Below are 18,666 nucleotides of genomic sequence, written 5' to 3' on the forward strand. Positions count from 1 at the left end.
ACTCATTGCTGAGGAGCTGCACTCTGGCACAGACTGAGACAATTTAGCAGTGCTATGTCTCTAAAGGGCACCCGTCAGTCATTTTGCTCCAGATTAAAACAAGCACCACCAGAAAACTGAGCAGATCTAGTAAAAAAAACCCTTCTCTGCTGCCATAGGCTTTATCAAATGATTTACTGCTCAATGCTGCTTTCAGCTGTCCAGTGACAGGGTGTCAGGTTCATTTCAGTAAATCATGCCCAGGTGAACAATGCAGCACCTGGTCTCTGTGTCCCAAGGCTGGATCACCTGGCTGCTGCCAGACCATACATCAAGTGCATGAATACACCTTCAGTGTGCAGAGATGTGACCTGTCCCTTATGCACTTCACCAGGGCTTAGCTCTAGGAGCTGCAGATGTCAGAACTGACACACCAGCCTGCTTCAGGAAGAGAAATTCCACAGGGATTTATTTGAGTAGGAAAACCAAGAACAGTTTTAAATAAATAACGACACAGGCTTTCGTAACAGCACCTTTATGGGACACAAGGTTAGCTTTAAACAAGTGCCAGGTTACAGGAACTTTCAGTCCTCTATATAAAGCAATCTCGGGTTTCATCCATCCTGATGAAACTTGCAACATTGATAGGCACAATACTTGGGCTATATCCACAGTAGAAAAAAAAAAAGGGTTATCCATTACAGTGCTGGGAGTGGTTAACAAGAAAGTTACCTTATTACGTTATTTTCTAGAGAATAATAATTGTTCTCCACTATGTCCCATTGTTACTTGGACTTCAGAATACAAGCAGTGCAATGCTAGTTAATATAAAGTGGAAGTTAAGGTAAAGTCAGCTAAAGACCAAATCATCTTCATAGTTACAATTTTGAATATATATTTTGCATGTGAAATTATATTAATTTTCATCAGTAACAATTCCATTTTATACACAACAAACAGAACTCCTTGCCAGTAGAGGACTGCACTGTGCATGGCTAATCAGCCTTGAAGAGAAAGTCTGGACCTCAGGCATATCCAGCTACGTGGATCAACACCAATCCCTCCAGATCCAGCAGCTTTGGTTTAATGGACGGAAACTTTGGCCTGTTGTTCAAAGGTACTGGCCAGCAACCAACGAGCAGGACTGGACTTCTTAAAAATAAAGCAAAGTGTGGTATGTGCATAAAGTCAGTGCCTTGATCCTTAAAAGCAGCTCTACAAGCAACTTCACCTTAAAAAGGGGCAGTGCTTAAGTTACAAAAGATTTTGTTTATGATGACCGAAGAAACGGCTCTGCTTCAGGAATTCAAAAGATGGATCAGATTTAGTAGTAGATTTATTAATTTGCTGTGATTTACAACAGGGTGACAACGTCTGAAACAAGGAGACACCAAAACAGGTTTAGCCAGGAGATTTATGGCTTCCCAGTCAAATTCATTGACCAATGTCAAGACATTGGGGCAACTGAAGATTAGCAGACAGAAGATAAGCGGAGGCCGGGTGCTGCACTGGTGTTTTGGAGAAAGTATTCCAAAGTGTCTTCTCTTACAGCAATTTCCTTTTCTCAAACTCCTGCAAAGAGCACACAGATGTTACCAGCAGGGAAAACACAAAATGCTTCTATTATTCTTTTCTATTTCAAAATACTTTGTATGTATCATAGGAAATCTGATGTTAAGGATTAAAAATTAAAATATAAAAAGCATGAAGTGTGCAAGTTAGGGGGAAATTAAACTGTGCATTCTCCCACCTCACATTAACAAGCCAGCTATGGAAAGCCAAACTGTAGTCACTGCCAGACTGTAATGCTGTCAAGGAATCATTTGATCCCAGACCCAGCCTAATCGGCTTGAAAACCACCAATTCTGCATCAAAACTGCAGTAGAATCCTTACAGTGAAGGACTTAAGCCAGGGAAGCAACAAAATCAACATTTTCATTTCAGTAAAGAAAAAGCACAACAAAAGAAGGGAAGAATCCCACAGCAGCCTGTGGAGATGCTGCACTATACAGTCACCACAGGAAACAAAAAGCACCTAACAGAGCTGAATTATGCATCTCCTCTAGCTGTGAAGCAATCCCCTTTTTTGGATATGAATTAAGTAAAATGCAAATAATCCCATTCCACACCTCAGTTTTTCAGCAGCATATATTCAACCATAACTCTGAATTATACACCAAGGCTCTCCTTCAAATACCCTATTTGGAAATAATGTTCTCATATTTTACATTAATTCAGGCTCTTTGCATCCAAAAAATAATTTCAACAAGTTGCTACGCTTGAAAGCAGAATGTAATCTCTTCTCTACTTTGCTACGTTTACTTTTCTATAAAACAATATTAAATAAAACTGTGTGCACATATCTTTTATGCAGCAATTTCAGCTTGTCCAGCCAATAGAGTTCTTATGTTTAAGCAAGTTCAGAGCAGCAGTGTCTGGATAAGAGATGGACTCCCAGACTCCCAGCTCGTATTCCCTCAGAAGTGGCTTCCTGCTCTAGATGAGCCAAAGCCTGAGGAACCAACCTTGTAGATGGTGCTGCCTAGCTGAGCAGGGGACATGCTGACCACAACCCCTGCACTCTGGAGGGCTGCAATCTTCTCCTTGGCTCCCCCTTTGCCCCCAGCAATGATGGCTCCAGCGTGGCCCATCCGCCGGCCCGGAGGAGCTGTCAGGCCAGCTATGAAGGACACCACTGGCTTGGCATTGGGGCCCTGGAAGAGATAAATGTGTTATGTGGAGGAGGGTGAGAGGAAAAGCAGTCCCAGGTGGTAAATTGCTCATTTTGTTCATTTTTATTTTGTTAATTTTTTTTTTAATTGTTCATTTTTTATTTCAATATCAACTCGCCGGGCAAAGTTATTAAACAGCTCACACAGCACAAAGAAGTGTGGAGTACTTCCTCTCCTGATAATCATCATAAACCAGAAGCAAACAAACTTTAAATCTTTCTACAGACCCATGCATACAAAAAAAAAAAAAAAAAAAAAAAAGGAAATCACTACAAATATTGTTACAGGAATAAAATTCTGAAGTTGACAATGCTCTCCCCTTCACTGAACCACAGAATATGCTTGGAAAGACCTCTAAGATCGAGTCCAACCTCAACATTCTTAATTTCAACTCTTTTTCTTTAAAAACCCCATGACTGTTTGTGGTTTTTGTAAATAGAGATGAGAGACTGAAATGAGCTTTCCTTGATGTGGCAAAAGAAGCTGGCTAACTATGAAAGTGTCTGGAAGCAAGGTGTTTTAAGACTTACGGCATTATTTTCTTTCAAAAATGCTGCTGCATCTTCTTCAGCATTTCCTCCAATCTCCCCAATCAATATGATCCCCTCAGTATGAGGATCCTTCAGGAAGACATCAAGGCAGTCAATAAAATTAGTTCCATTGAAGGGATCACCTCCAATACCTACAAAAAATATTAAAACCACAAAAAAAGAGGATAACTCAGGATAAAGATATTGCACTTACAATTGAAGTTTAGAAGTAAATTTCAGCATAAGAGTATTCTCAAAGGCTCGTAAGACAGGCAGCTCTGAAGGCTCTACCCAAGTCAGAGCATGTCAAATTCCTGTTCCCCCACAATTCACAGAAAGCTCTGACACCTGAGTGTTCGCCTTTCAAACCATAAACCAAATGTTATGAACACAGCAGGCCCAATATGCCAGCTCCACAATTTTGGTGTATGAAAACTGAATTTACTTAACACACTCAGCTAAAAGCCTAAGAATGTCCTAATCCCTTACAACTAAACTTCTTGGGACAGTCTGTTTCCAAATTGACATCATATTTGCTGGCTGTTCTCTGTTCAAAGCTGGTTTTAAGGACCTGATGTGGAAATATTAACACAGAAGAGCTGTACTCTTCACAGCACAAAGGAATCCCACTTGTCAATACAACTGCCATCCAGCAAATTCTACACTTGCAAAAAGGAATTATTTTGGATTTACACTTGTGAAGGAAAAGCAGATTAGTCCAGGTACAAGAGGCAGATTCTGAGGGAACCTACCAACACAAAAAGACTGCCCCAACCCAACTTGTGTTGTCTGATGAACAGCTTCGTATGTCAGGGTTCCAGATCTTGACACAATACCTTGAGGAAAGAAAAGAAGATAAACTTACCACTAACCCAGCACATAACCAGGGGCAGCTGTTCTTATAGTAATGAAAATCACCTCAGTAAACAACATGAGATTCCAGGTTTTCCAGCTGTCCTTGCCAAAACATTCTGTAAGATTCTTTCTGTACCATTTCTTGGTTTTCACCTTTTGACACTTAACTAAAGCTGCCCAGAAAGTAAGTAATGTTTTTGTCATGCTAAAGCCTTACCAGAAAAGAAAACTGAAAAGCAAATAAAAGAACATACTTCTTATCTTGTATGTGAGTAGCTGATGCACTGGACTTGTAACAGAGTTGCAGCTCAACAGTTAACTAAAGAATTCTGTATTAATCACATCCCCTGGCCCAATATGGCCAGGCACACAAGAGATCTTCCAAAACAGGAAAAGGCTGCACAAATTCAAGCTATCACTATTAAGGTATTTGTTGCTTCTCTAGAGAACACACCTGGCATTAACATTACAATATCACAGGAGACCCAGTTTTAAATTCAGGATGGAAGGTAACACAGAGAGCAGGGGCCGAATATTTGCAAGGCTTTTTGTTCATTTTTTCAAGTCAAGACTTCTGTTAGTACTACAAAAGGATTTCAGGAAAAACAGACACCATCTTCCATCTACTTCAAGCCATATAACAAGGAGTATAACACATAAATTGCATGAACAGAGGAGAAAATATGCCACTAGACTAAGAACCTTAGTTTTATCAACTGTTTATACTGTTGGCCAGCTCAGATGTGTTCTAGCACAGGGTTTTTTCCTTGCTATGTTTGAAAAGGCCTTCCTGTTTACCACTAAGATCAGATTGCCTCAGAGAAGCTACAGATGAAAGTCCAAAGACTGTGACTATTTTTATACCTTGCATCACCGTATATTCAGATGATTATTGGATGCCTCACAGTAATAGAAAGCTGGAGAGCACATCACCGAAGGTCACATATTAGATGAAACTGGGAGGGTGGCAAATCCACATATTTATTCCTTGATTCTTGGATCACCATTGAAAACATTTCCAGCAATGGCAGAGCTACTGGATTCAAGTTGTTAAATATTCTTTTGCACTTGATGTGCCTTGAATTCAGATTCTAATAACTTGTGTCTGCCACACATTTCTTGTATATATTTAGAAAATCAGAACAGAACTTTGATTCAGAAGGGAGCTCAGAGTAACACTGGTTGATGTTCCCTTTTCCAGTCATAGAGCAATGTATCAGTGGTTTTTATAAAGGGCATAATTGCAGCCATTTGATTTTTCAATTCCAGGTTTATGGGTACTTGTGAAAGCTGGTGGTGGAACATGAGTGCTATCTTCCAGCATTCCTTAGGTGCAGTCTAGTCTCAAGCCATAGTGGTCACATAGCAGAGGGAGCTCCTCATGATAATAAAATGCACTGAGTCCCTAGTTCAACAGCATTGAACAGGCTTTCCCACAATAAACACATTTTCCATCAAAAAAAAGGTAATGCTGCAAAGGGTACTACTGTGCTCGAGTGAAACTGGTTCCCTTGCTGACAGGCAACAGCAGCATGTGCTGCTTACAGCAATATTTCTGAAGCTCTACCTAAGTACAAATGGACTTTTCAGAAAAAATCTCTCTACAGGTCTTGAACTGCATTATTTGAAAATAAAAAAATCAAGTTGTTATTTCTATAGTTTACAACAAGGAGCAGACAGAAGTCAGGACAAGAGACTTGCATGTAACAGGGTGTGTAACTCATCACACACAGGGGCTGTGACCAATATTGATTATGAAGAAGTCACTGCCTTCCTGCCCTTTACCACACTGCCTTAAAATTGGGTATATTTGTCACTTCCACTTGTGATGGTGTCATAGTTGTCTAAATTGTGTTATGAACTTCTCTGTAGTCTTTCTCTTTGCTGAAGTACTGAGTTCACTAGATGAGAAGGATCCCAGCCCCAAGCAGCCAAGCTGGTGGAAGGAATAGTGCTGGAGAGCTTAGTGCTCTCAAATCTCAAGAAAAATGTAAGTTTCCTCAAGGCTCTCCTTTGAAGATACCTAGTCAACCACATTACCTACAGGAATTCCCAATTGCTTTGCTTCTACCATCAGCACCCAGTGTCTACTATGGCAGAATTCCAGATTTCGGCTGTCAGGATTGATAATGCTAAAATTAATGTACAAATTGAGGACAGAAAAGCTGTCCCACAGTGTTATCAACTCTCTCCAGGGCAGGATGTGCCTTGCCTCAGAGGAAGAACACTAGAGCACCAAACTAGTGTTTTAGATGACGCATAAATATTCAAAAACTCACCAATTCTTCCTTTCTTGTGAATGTGACCAGGCATGATACCAATTTTACATTCTCCAGGCTAAGGAAAGAGTGGGAGAAGTCAGATGGAACATTCAAAGCACCACTAGGAACAGTTCAGCCTTGGGCCAAAGCCAGAGGTGACTTACATTGATGACCCCGGGGCAGTTGGGGCCCACCAGGCGGGTCTTGTTCTGCCGCAGCAGCCGGTGTTTGACGCGCACCATGTCCTGCTGGGGGATGCCCTCAGTGATGCACACCACCAGGGGCATCTCTGCATCGATGGCCTCGTTGATGGCAGCAGCAGCAAATGGGGGAGGGACGTAGATGACAGTGGCTGAAGCACCCGTTTGTTCTTTGGCCTGCAAGGGACACAAGAAAAAACACATCGTGTGTTTAGCGGGGCTGAAGAGAACGTTTGACAACAGGTCATTTAAAATACATCCATTCTCAGGCATTAATTAAGGATTTGTATTAATCTGCTATCATCTAAGCAAGTGTTAAATTCCCTAAAGATGGGGCACAACCAGGAACTGAGAACTGACCACTGTCTGGGAAGGATCTGCCCTGTGATCACCATCATAAATGCTCTTACATAACAGTTTGCTAAAAATTCATCATGCACAGCAGAATCAATCAGAAACTAGCTGCATTCATAAAGCAAGTGTACCAGGCTCTGTGAACTTCACAGTGGAAGCCAAACTGGTGCCTGACCACCCTGAATGCTCCCTCTTTTACAAGGCTTCTGTTTCACTCTGTGCCCAGTGACATCCACGGCTCAAATATTTGTCCCTCCAGTGTGAGTCATGAAATAAGGAACCCTTCAGCTTTAAACTCTGTGCCCTCCAGTCACTGCTGCAAATTACCTCCTTCACAGAATTAAACACAGGCAGACCTAGATGAGTTTTTCCCCCTTTCCCTGGAGAAATTCCTCCAACTAGATTGGTGCCATAGTCCAATGCCTGCTGGCTGTGAAAGGTGCCCTATGAGAGACAAAATAAGTAAAGTTAGAAGACACATAATAGCAAATAAAGTTAACCAAAAAGTTTGATGTTACCTATAATTCTGAAGACAATTTATGCCACTGAAATTTGCAATAAGAAGGGAAGTTTTCACTACACATACATATATATGCATATACATAAAATCAGATATTTTGGCGAGTGCATCCACATGTTTAAATGCATTTGGAATACGTTAATATGCTCTTTTTTTTCAATTATATCACTGTAGTTTCATGCTCAAGGGTATTCTGTTGTGTGCTGCTAACACACCTGCAGACACAGCAGCCACAGTTTCTTTCCCACATTGAGTTTGGCAGATGACAAACACTACAGTGAAATAGAAATTAGCATGCTCATCCATGACTAGCTGATAGTTTTACAAAAGCAGCCTTCTCTGCCTGCAAATGTGTAAAAGAGTGAGTCTGAGAAAATTATTAAATATCCTGAAATAAAAACAGAAATTTAGTTCATAGGCATTGATATTGAAATGCATTTGTGAAAGAAGCACTTTGAAAATGGGCAGGTTTTTGCAGTTTTTTTGCAAACAGCCTTTTACAAAGAAACCCTTTCAGCTACATACAATATGAAAAACAAAAATGAAAAGCACTATAATAGAGATGACTCAAAACCAACTTTCAAGCTTGTGCACAAGTATTTGGGCCAAAGAATGTCAACTACAGTGCTGAAGGGACCTTCCTGATGGTGAAGGAATCCTACCAACACAGACAAAGGCAGTATATAATCAATTTCATACATAACTATGTTCTCTGAGCAATTAACTTTCTGACTGAAAGGCTGATAGAAAAAAATTACTTATAGACATACCTGTTTGCCTGTAAAACCCTGACAGATAACCTTTGTGTTCTTGTTAACATACAGGTTTTTCCTGGATGCTGTGTAGGAGCAGTGTCGGACTCCATTCTGTTGAACTGGAGAGAAAAGACAAGAGAGCACAAACCATTAATCCACTCCTTTGGTAGACTCTGAGTCAAAAAATGTCCTCCTAAGTACATATCAGTCAATGCTTGTTTCAAAAAATCATGAGCAGCTCATGTTTTCAAGAAGTCTCAGTCAGTGCTTGTCAGGCTAAGACATTAAACACCTGTAGCTCACCTATTATGCCAATTACTCAATTTACTAGAAATTAGGAGAGGTTTCTCATGCTGAGTACTCAGTATCAGGATTCCTCCTGACAGAAACAACTTCTTAAGCACAGCTTTCATTTGCAAACACATTTTTATCTTCTCAGATACTCTGCAAAGTGACAAAGCAGAACTAAAATCCTGATAAAATCCAGAGGCTGTTACAACACTGGTACTATGTGACACCTCCTGTGAACAGAGCACAGTCCAGAGCAGACAATGAGAGACTCTGAGGAGCTCCAGGGTCCCTCAGCCCAGGAAAAACCTGATGCTATGTAAGACAGCAAGAGATCTTTTTCCAACAGATGCCTAGCTATGGCATCACTGCTGGACACACATTTGGGCTCGAGAGGAAACACAGCTCTCCAGATACTCCACTAGAGTGATTTTCAATTTAGTTCTCACAACTGTGTTGAGAGAAGAAAACAACACAACTGTAGAAAAACAGCACAGTATGTGCTGGCAACAAAAAAGCCAAGGGCAATGACTGCATCTGTGCTGAAGGGAAAGGAATGATGACAGTAAATGCACAGAATGTTACCACAGAAGAAAGCCTGAGATTAGAAGAGAGGGCTTCTGGTATAAATAGGATGCACACCTACATTTATTGCCATATGCTTTTTCAAACACCACAGTTTTGAGGGGATCAGAACCAATTTATTTCCTGCAAGTGTCTGACATAAAAACCTTAATTTATACATAGAGTGACCCTGGGAAGGCACAATCCTAATCCAAGATCTCCAATATATACACCAAAATGTTACTATTTACTTCAGCTCTCTTAAAACTTTAGCAACTAAGATTTAAGAAAGTAACTAGTGCAGTTGAAATCAAAATAACACACCCTGAATCATGGTCCCCAGACTGTTCCATATACATACTCAGGCACATCTGAACAAGAGAACATTTTTTCCTTTTTCTCTTTTTAGGAAGGGAGTAAAAGCTTTTAAGGAGAAAGAAGCAAAAAAGTATTTTTATGATAATACACAAAATTTGTTAAGGTGCATTATTAAATTATTATAGTAACAGAATGTCTATGGGTTAGTAAATCTGCAGAATCTTTTTAAGATCCACATACACACACATTTCCATCACAGAGCTTCACAGTTCTCTCTTGCCAACTAAAGTTTAGTGCTACACGGCTTTTATGCTTCAGTTGTATTCAAAGGAGTGAACAGAAAAACCAAACCATGCCAGAAGCAGCCTACACACATCAGTGCTACTGCTAAACCTAAAATCCTTACTCCATTCTTAGAAAGTGCTGGCAAACCCAGGGTTTAACTCCAGCCACCTTCTGCTGTTCTTTAAGGAGCTGCAGCAAATCCTCAACTTTACACAGACACAAAGTAAAACTCCACACAGAAAGGAACAGACTAGGATGCAGCAAACTTGTGAGGAAAGTGGCAAAAGTGCACTTCAGCTTAGTGACCTTCAGGGTTTTAACCTAAACCACAACAAATACTGCTGCAGAACTCATTATGCCAGGAAATACAAAGCAGTAACAGACAAAATCCACCTGAAATCCTCAGGAAAAGCCATAAAAACAAACAAACAATTGTATGCTGGGCTGCATCCAAAGCAGCGTGGGCAGGGTGAGGGAGGGGATTGTGCCCCTCTGCCCCACTCAGGTGAGACCCCACCTGCAGAGCTGTGTCCAGCTCTGGGGCCAGCACAGGAAGGAGCTGGAGCTGCTGGGGTGAATCCAGAGAAGGGCAGGAAGCTGATGAGACAGATGGAGCTATGAGGGTGCTATGAGGAAAGGCTGAGAGAACGGGGATTGCTCAGCCTAGAAAAGAGAAGCCTTTGGGGTGACTCAATTCCCTTCAGTATCTGAAGGAAACTTACAGGAAAGATAGAGCAAGACTATTGACAGGGGCATGTAACGACAGGATGGGGGGAATGGCTTCAAAGTGGAAGAGAGCACATTTAAATTGGATATTAGGGAAAAAAAACTGTACTGTGAGTGCGGTGAGACCCTGGCACAGGTTGTCCAGAGCTGTGGCTGCCTCATCCCTGGAGTGTTTCAGGCCAGGATGGATAGGGCTTGGAGCAACCTGGTCTAGTGGAAGGTGTCCCTGCCCATGGCAGAGGGTGGAACAAGATGATCTTTAAGGTCATCTTCCGAGCCAAAGCATTTTGTGATTTTATGATTTTATGAAAATATGTCTAAGGCTGAGATTTAATAAACAAAGGCTACCAGGCTGGCTGTGGGACGGGAGAGAGAAGCCACTGCTACAGAAGACAGCACAGGATGATTTTTGTCCTAGGCTGAGGACTTGGTCTGCCTAGGCAGGACTGTAAGGCCCTGCCTGCAAAGGCACATCTGGTGAAGAGCAGCCTGCCTCCAGCAAAGGAGAGGCAAAACAAAACCAGGAACAGCTGGAATGCTGGTTAGGAGAGCAGGGAATGATCTACCTGAGCCCAGCCGCTCAGGCAATCCCTCACTGTCAGAAGATGTGCCTGGGTGACACCCAGCCCTGAGGACAGCAGAGGATGATTCCCTTGAGAAGGAGCTGTTACAGTCAGTCCTTACCACCAGTGAGGCCTTGGGAGAACACTCCAGGCTGCCAGGAGAATGGCAATGACTGTTTGAAAATGGGCCTGCAAGGGGAAAGAACAAACAGGCAACATAAACTGACTCAGATCTAAGTTTTACAGAGCCTGTGCCCAACCACTGGCAAATCCACCTGCAAAGTAAGAGAGGGATGCTTGCCAGCCACCTGTCACTGAGCAATTTCTGTACTTTGAAAAAAATAAAAATCACAGAATGGGTCAAGTTGGAAGGGATTACAGTGGGTCACCTGGTCCAACCTCCCTGCTCAAGCAGGGTCATGCTACAGCACATTGCACAGGATTGTGTCCAGATGTTTCCTCAGTATCTCCAGTGAGGGAGACTCCAGTGCCTCCTTGCTGATGACAAACTCACAAATAGTCACAATTTCTCTACACCTTACAGCAATTGTACACTCCCAGTTCAACTGTTCATTCATTCAGATCAAGTTTCAGATTTTTATAACTTTGCACAAAAATGTTTTTGAAAGCTTAAGTTTGCCAATCCTCCATTTTCAGAAGACAGTAATAATATATTTTTCAAGGATAAAAAGCTTTTGAGCATTTTCTAAACTATCAAAAAAAAATTAGGCACTTATATCTAAACAGCAGCTTAAAATTTAAGCTTTGTATGGATTTACCCTTGAAAACCATGTGGTTCTTACAGTATGGCCTTGCTTCAGAGAAAATACATCTGGTTCAAAAATCCTGGCTGTAGATTTGAGCCCTGTGCTGTCTCCAGAGGCAGGCAGCTTAGCATGGGCAAATGTCTGGAGAGCAACATATTTTTGAAGTGATTTATGGGAAAAAACCCTAAAAATCACCTTGCAGTCTCTGGGCTGGATGAGTCTGAGTTTCTGGGGTTTTTCAAATTATACAGTTCTGTACTTGTGTTCCTGGCCCTGCCTGCAGCAGCAAGGTTTGCCCCAGTTATCAGCAGAGGGGGAGCAGCAGGGCCATGGGTCAGGATGAGGTTCTGCTCCACGTGGCACAAACAGCAAGCTCTGGGTGCAAACAGCTGGCAATTTCAATAGTTAAAGACAGATCCAAGATGAGAAGGAAACAGGTGGAAAGTGGAAATGGCATGCCCAAGTTCACAGCAGGTATGAGTCAGAAATAGAAGCCAAGTCTCAACTTCCACCCAGGACCTGCTTCACAACTTCAAACCCATCCAGACAATTGATTTTACTAAAAAAAAAAAAAAAAATCTGGGTCTTAGGTCTTCATGCTGTTTCATGAAGGCTGGAGGAAAAAAAAAATTTAAAATGTTCTTTAGCTGTGAACCAGCAAGGCCAAACCCATTGGTGATGCTATTTTAATGCTCACATCTAAATTACAGGCCAAAGGTGAAGGCTCCAGATGAAGTCCTAGAGCATAAGGACAAGTCTTATCAAATCCAACTCTTCCCAAAAGCACAGGGAAAAATGTTACATTCTGTCAAGTCAGAGTTCTAAGATAACATTACCATGTCCAACAAAGGCCTGTAATAGACTTTTAACAAAGTGTATTAAAAATAAAATAAGAGACTGGACAATCTTTCCAGACACAATATTCATTTCTGCCCCACCCCTGTTCAGTTTGTGGTTTAAAAATAAAGTTATACAAATAACAAGATTATTTATTTTGGCTTTTCAGTACTTTAATTTCTACTTAGCTAAAAAGTGAGATGTACTGTGGCAAGAGCCTGCTTTGATCCATTGTAAAGGAAAACAGTTATGAAAAGTGCTCAAGTACCCAACCTCTGTTGTCTCAGGGGATTTGAAAAGCAATATCTAAATTTAGCAGTGGGGCATAAGCCTGTATATGGAACACCAGCTGTTTTAGTCAAGAAACCTTATTAGAAACTAAGGGACAGAGTTACTCCAACACCTCACACTGCTCCTGGTTCCTCTGGCATTTCCAGGCATTGAGGCCCCAGCCAAGAGCAGAACTCACTGCAGGACAAATAACTGGAAAATCTACCTCATTTACCTCTTAGGAAAAAATCTCACAATCCCAAGATTCAAGCAGGACTTAAAAGTTCACTTGTGCATTACAATTAAGAAGCCTTTCTAGAAAAATACCCTATTATTAATCATGGAGTCCAAACAGGAATTTACATGTTAAAAAGAAAACTGATCCATTCACCGGGTATGTTAAAACACACAGGGTATTTAAATACCATTTACACTGAGTTTTCAGGCCCTCCTTGAGCAGCAACACCTTTCAGGCTCAAATGTAATTTAAAACAATGCAACTCAAGCTACATTTCATGGAATCACAGAATGGTTTGGGTTGGAAGGGACCTTTAGAGTACATCTAGTCCAAACCCTTCTCTATTTGGGTTGTTCAAACAGTGACAGCACAGATCCTAAAGGCTGAATCTCTTCTTCACCCAAACTATACAAAGCTCAGAACTTACTATTTTCAGGGCTTCTTGTAGGATTTCCTATGGACACAAATCCAATCAAAATGTCTCCCTCTTACCCATATTTACCCCAAACCAAAAAAATAAGGAAATCTGGAAGCTGAGGTAGCATCTGAAGCTGCTCATAAAAGAAGCCCAGTATAAGAGCAAGGTGAAACAGCAAATTCCTCTCCACAATGACCTGAGCTGACACCTACATTGCCAGAAGACTGAAATTCTTCCTCTACTGCTCCTTGAAATACCCACAGAACTTGGGAGATGAAGGAAGATATTCCCTTTCTTTTCTATTACCTATTTAAGGAAAGAAGAATAAGTGAAATTCTTCCTCTATTGCTCCTTGAAATAGCCACAGAACTTGGAGATGATGGAAGGTACTCCTTTTCTTTTCTATAACCTATGCAAGGAAAGAAGAAAGCCTTAGAAATCGTAGGAGCTCCAATGTAAGTGGGGAAAATGGAGGCCAGTGTAGAGGAAGCTCAGGGAAGGACTGAGGTATGAGGAGTGCTACTTAAAATGCTGTGTCTTTTTTCCACACACACATCCCAACCCTCCCTCTTTATCTCCCATCAGTTATGGGCCTTCAGCTTGCTCCTCAGAGCTCCTTTCAATGTTTTCTACAAGTTTAATTTACATTTTTATGACCATCTCCTTTCTCCTTCCTCTGCCAACAAATGCAAGGCCTGAGGAAGACACAACAGGAACAGTTGTGGGGAGCTCCTGACAGTGCAGAGGAGCATAAACCCATCCCCAGAACTCAAAAGTGATCAGTTACATTAGCAGAAGATGCTCCTTGATGACAAAGAAATCTTCATGCTATTGAGGGATGGTTCAAAACATCCTTTAAGAGGATTATGCACTCCAGTATTCCTGTTTATCAGTCCTCAGGCTCTCCCCTCTCACCCTTCCCTTGCCAAATTCCTGTTAATGATGGAAACCCAGATCTGTGACCATGAAATAGGAGTTGAGGAATTAAGTAAATTAATCAGGCTGCAAAGGGCAGATGCAATGCCTCCACTACACCCGTCACATTAAAACAAATCTACAACCAGTGGGAAATGACATTCAGAAACATTTCAGTTCTTTCAACACATCTCTCTTTTCTAATCCAAGTCTCTCCTCAGTACAAATCCACTACTTCCTGCAAGCCAACAAGCTGCTTTTCCCCAGGGATCCTCCACCAAGAATGTGAGCAGGTAAGGGTTTGTGAGCTTTCCTCCCTCCACACTGCTGACATAAAAACAATTAAGGAATTCTTCAGTTTGGGTTGTTATTTCTGCAGCAATCCTTTGCCAGGGTTACTCACATAATTACTGTAATCTTTTAATCTAAGAGCTCTCCAAAGCCTTCTAACACGTCCAGGACATGGAACCCCTAATCCTGACTCTCCAGTCAGCTCAGATGCCTACAAAAACTCTTCAAGGGTATGGGCAAGCACAGATCTCTCCTAATGCTGTCCATACACCAGCTGTGCTCTGAGCTGACCTTTGAACAGCACTCACCATTTACTGACTGATTTCATACTCCATTTCCACAGCTTTCTCATCTCAACCTTAGGGATACACACCCTGCATGTTCCTTCAGCAATGCACCAACAAAAACAAGGTTTGCATCTCTTTTGCAACAGAACACACTGGGCACTCGTGATTTCAAATCACTCAGAAGCAGATGTTAATTGTTAGTGAAAATGTACATACAAAGCACAAATTTAAGGTTTCAGCAGTCTTTAAAGGGTAAAGAGTATCAAGCCAAAGATTTCTAATGAAGGACTATTTCATCTTGCAGGAGTTTCTGTAAAAGACTTCATGAACAGCTGCATGAAGACACTTCTTGAGCCACTTAGATTTCTTCCTCCTTTCTACCCTCCAAAATAATTTTAGTAACTATTCCCTGAATCTCTTACTGCTGTTTGTAAAGGGAACAATGTGGGGTTTTAATACATAAAACTGCACCCAAGAGTAGCTTTGCTGGGAGTATAAATTGAACTCAATTGGAAGGTGCTACATTCCCATCTGTTCCCCTCCATCAGAACCAATTCTTACTGGGCCCAGGGGAGCCAATTCAAAAAGCTGAAGTGGCAGAAATTAACAGCACAAATAGTTTTCTGATCTTGCTTGTGGAGAACAAGAGGCAGGAATGGATACCCACCTGGACAGTAGGTGTGCCACAGGAACTACTCAGAGCAGCCTGTGGTTGTGAGACCACATTACCTGACCTGCAAGTCACCATCCCACAAAGACAAAAACACTTTGTGTGCAGCCAAATGACGAAGGTTTAAGTTTGTTCATTCATTTTCAGCTACAAGAACCACGTTAATGCACAAATTTCTCTGTTTACATTCCTAGTAACTGCTCTTGTGCCTGGGCATACCCACACTGATCTCACAGAATGGTTTGGGTTGGAAGGGACATTAAAGACCATTTCATTCCACCCCATGCCATAGGCAGGGACACCTTCCTCTAGAGCAGGCTGCTCTAAGCCTCATCAACCTGGCCTTGAACATGTGCAGGGATGGGAGCCACAGCTTCTCTGGGAAACCTGTTCCAGTTTCCTCACTGTAAAGAATTTCTTCCTAATATCCAATCTAAACTTACTCTCTTTCACTTTGAAGCCACTATCCTTTTTCTATCACTACAAGTCTCCTTTTCAAGAGGATGCAGCCAAAGAAAAAGCACTCTGGAAAGAAGAAAAAAAAAAAGGAGGGAGAAAAGCACTTTATTTTTCATTGTGATGTTCAGAACAACACACATTAAATGTTTCGAGCTGAAGTACTAGTCTCAGACTGCTGGCATTCTCCAAAAAGGGAAGCCTACAACCTTATCCCTGGCAACAGAAAGAACTTTAGCAAGCTGTGCTGAAACCACAGGGTAATTCAAGGCCCTCCAGAGGCCTCCAGCCCCAGCTCCACGGGCTCCCTCCGGCCCTTGCCCTTCGGAGTCTTTCCGGGGCTACAACGCCGAGAAAACCTCCCCGTGCGGCCGCCCACCCTCCACGGGAAACTTCCCATTACATTTACAGGCAGCTCCCCGGCAGCCAGGCGTGCCCTGCCCCGCTCCTGCCCGCTCCCAAGGCCCAGCGATGCCCGGAGCAGCGCCGGCAGCGGCGCGGGCTCCCCCGGGCACAGCCCGAGTCCCGCCCCGCTGCCCGCGGGCCGAGCGCGCCCGGCCGCGCTCCGCCGTGAAGTCCCGGTACTCACGGCGGAGGAAGCGGCCGAGCAGGCGGGCGGCGGCGGGGCTGCAGCGAGACATCGTCCCGTCCGCAATGACGGCGGCGGCGGCCCCGAACTCGGCCCGCCCCGGCGGCGGAAGCGGCTCCGCGCCGCCTTCTGGGGGTTGTAGGCACGGGAGCCATGAGGGTGGGGAAGGGTTTTGGGATCACCGAGTCCAAGCTGCCCCCGGCATCGCTATGAGCACGTCAGTCTGTCCTCAAACACCGCCAGGGACGGGGGCTGCGAAGGGCTGTGGACTCTCTCAAAGGAAGGGAGGCCCTGCAGAGAGACCTTAGCAAGTGAGGGCTGGGCAGTCACCAACCATGTGAGGTTCAGCAGGGAAAGTGCCGGATTCTGCACCTGGGATGGAGCAACCCTGGATGTACGGACAGGCTGGGGAATGAGGGGCTGCGGAGCAGTGCCAGGGAAAGGGACCCGGGGCTCCTGGGCAGTGGAAAGCTGAGCCTGAGCCAGCAGTGCCCTGGCAGCCAGCAGGGACATCCCTGTCCTGGGGACATCAGGGACAGCACGGCCAGCCGAGCAAGGGAGGGATTGTCCCGCTCTGCTCGGGGCTGGGCCGGCCTCACCTCCAGTGCTGGGGCAGCTCCGGGTGCCACAATGTAAGAAAAACATTAAACCATCAGAGAGTGCCCAGAGGAGGGCACAGGGATGGTGAAGGGCCTTGAGGGGAAGCGTGTGAGGAGAGGCTGAGGGCACTTGGTCTGCTCAGCCCGGAGGGGACAGAGAGGAGACCTCAGTGCAGATACAGCTGCCTCATGAGGGGAAGAGGAGGGACAGACACTGATCTCTGCTCTCTGGTGACAGTGACAGGACCCAAGGAATGGCCTGAAGCTGTGTCAGGGGAGGTTTGTGTTGGATATCAGGAAAAGGTTCTTCCCCCAGAGGGTGGCTGGGCACTGAGCAGGCTCCCCAGGGCAGTGCTCACAGCACAGCCTGGCAGAGCTCAGGAGTGTTTGGACAATGCTCTGGGGCACAGGGTGTGATCCTGGGGATGGTGCTGTGCAGGGCCAGGAGCTGGACTGGTGACTCCATCACCACACAGAATCACAGGAGGGGTCATTGGAGCAAAAATAAGCAAGCAAAGTCATGCTCTGATTTCTTCCTGATTTATTAATTAATTGTGTCCCTAAAACTGAGTCTGGAAGGAGGCTGTAATGAATCCAAATGTTAAGCTTCTCATGAGGTATTCCCTTAGGAGGACACACACACACTGATTTTATAAAGAACTCCCTCACTACTAAAAAATTTATACCTGGATCCATTTTCAAATCAATTTTTCCTTGAGGCTTTCACTAAGACTCTTGTGGAGATTATAGAATTTGAGTTAGCTGCCAATGCATCATCATTCTGTATACAGAAACATTTCACTTTTTTAGTGTTTTTAACAGGATCGTGTAAGATGAGGGTAGGGGTTGTTGCTTTGATGGCTTGGTTTTTTTAAACCTCAGTAGCAGAAATATCTCTTCAGTCCTTTTTATTCAAACCTTACTGTGTATAGAGTCTTTTGAGTCTGTAATTAACATCAATGCAAGGCATCATCACGCTAACTTTTGAAGTTTCAGGGTATAAAAATGAGCTGTACAATATCTTAATTGGCCAGACATAAATGGGATTGAGGAAAAATAAACTTATTTTCAATTTTTTTTAATGCAGTGGTTTGGTTCCCATCAGAGAACACTCTGTCCAACCAACATTCATTTTGCTGATTTATTCAACTGCCTATAAAGAAACCATTCAGCCCAGGGAGAAACAATGCAGCAATTATCAACATTCAGGTAGCAGTGACAGGGGCTGCCTCACAAAACTCAGGTCAGAGCCAGTTCTAGTGGCCAAAGGACTCCTAGGATGTTTGCCCCTTCCTTATGCCACAAACATTGCGCTGAACTTCCCACCAGGCAGAAATCCTTCAGGATGATCTTGTTGTCCAGAAAAGCTGTGAATTCCCCATCCCTGGAAGTGTTTGAG

The 18,666-nt window shown here is 43.2% G+C and overlaps 1 protein-coding gene across 2 annotated transcripts; it reads right to left on the minus strand.

The window, feature by feature from the left end:
- Positions 1 to 498: 498 nt before the first annotated feature.
- Positions 499 to 16,838, minus strand: SUCLG1 (succinate-CoA ligase GDP/ADP-forming subunit alpha). Of its 2 annotated transcripts, XM_039723870.1 has the most exons (10): positions 16,669 to 16,838; positions 11,052 to 11,119; positions 8,202 to 8,305; positions 7,239 to 7,355; positions 6,522 to 6,734; positions 6,376 to 6,433; positions 3,994 to 4,077; positions 3,242 to 3,393; positions 2,505 to 2,693; positions 499 to 1,551 (listed from the first exon to the last, which is right to left on the minus strand). In XM_039723870.1, exons 1-10 carry the CDS (start codon positions 16,821 to 16,823, stop codon positions 1,525 to 1,527), a joined length of 1,167 nt encoding a protein of 388 aa, XP_039579804.1. In that variant the 5' UTR covers positions 16,824 to 16,838; the 3' UTR covers positions 499 to 1,524. The 2 variants fall into 2 exon arrangements, with proteins under 2 accessions (XP_039579804.1, XP_039579805.1); XM_039723871.1 differs by lacking the exon at positions 11,052 to 11,119 and having other exon boundaries at positions 16,669 to 16,816.
- Positions 16,839 to 18,666: the final 1,828 nt, after the last annotated feature.

This window comes from Passer montanus, unplaced genomic scaffold (genome assembly GCF_014805655.1).
Source record: "Passer montanus isolate IOZ18808 unplaced genomic scaffold, ASM1480565v1 scaffold51, whole genome shotgun sequence".
NCBI classification, from domain to species: Eukaryota; Metazoa; Chordata; class Aves; order Passeriformes; family Passeridae; genus Passer; species Passer montanus.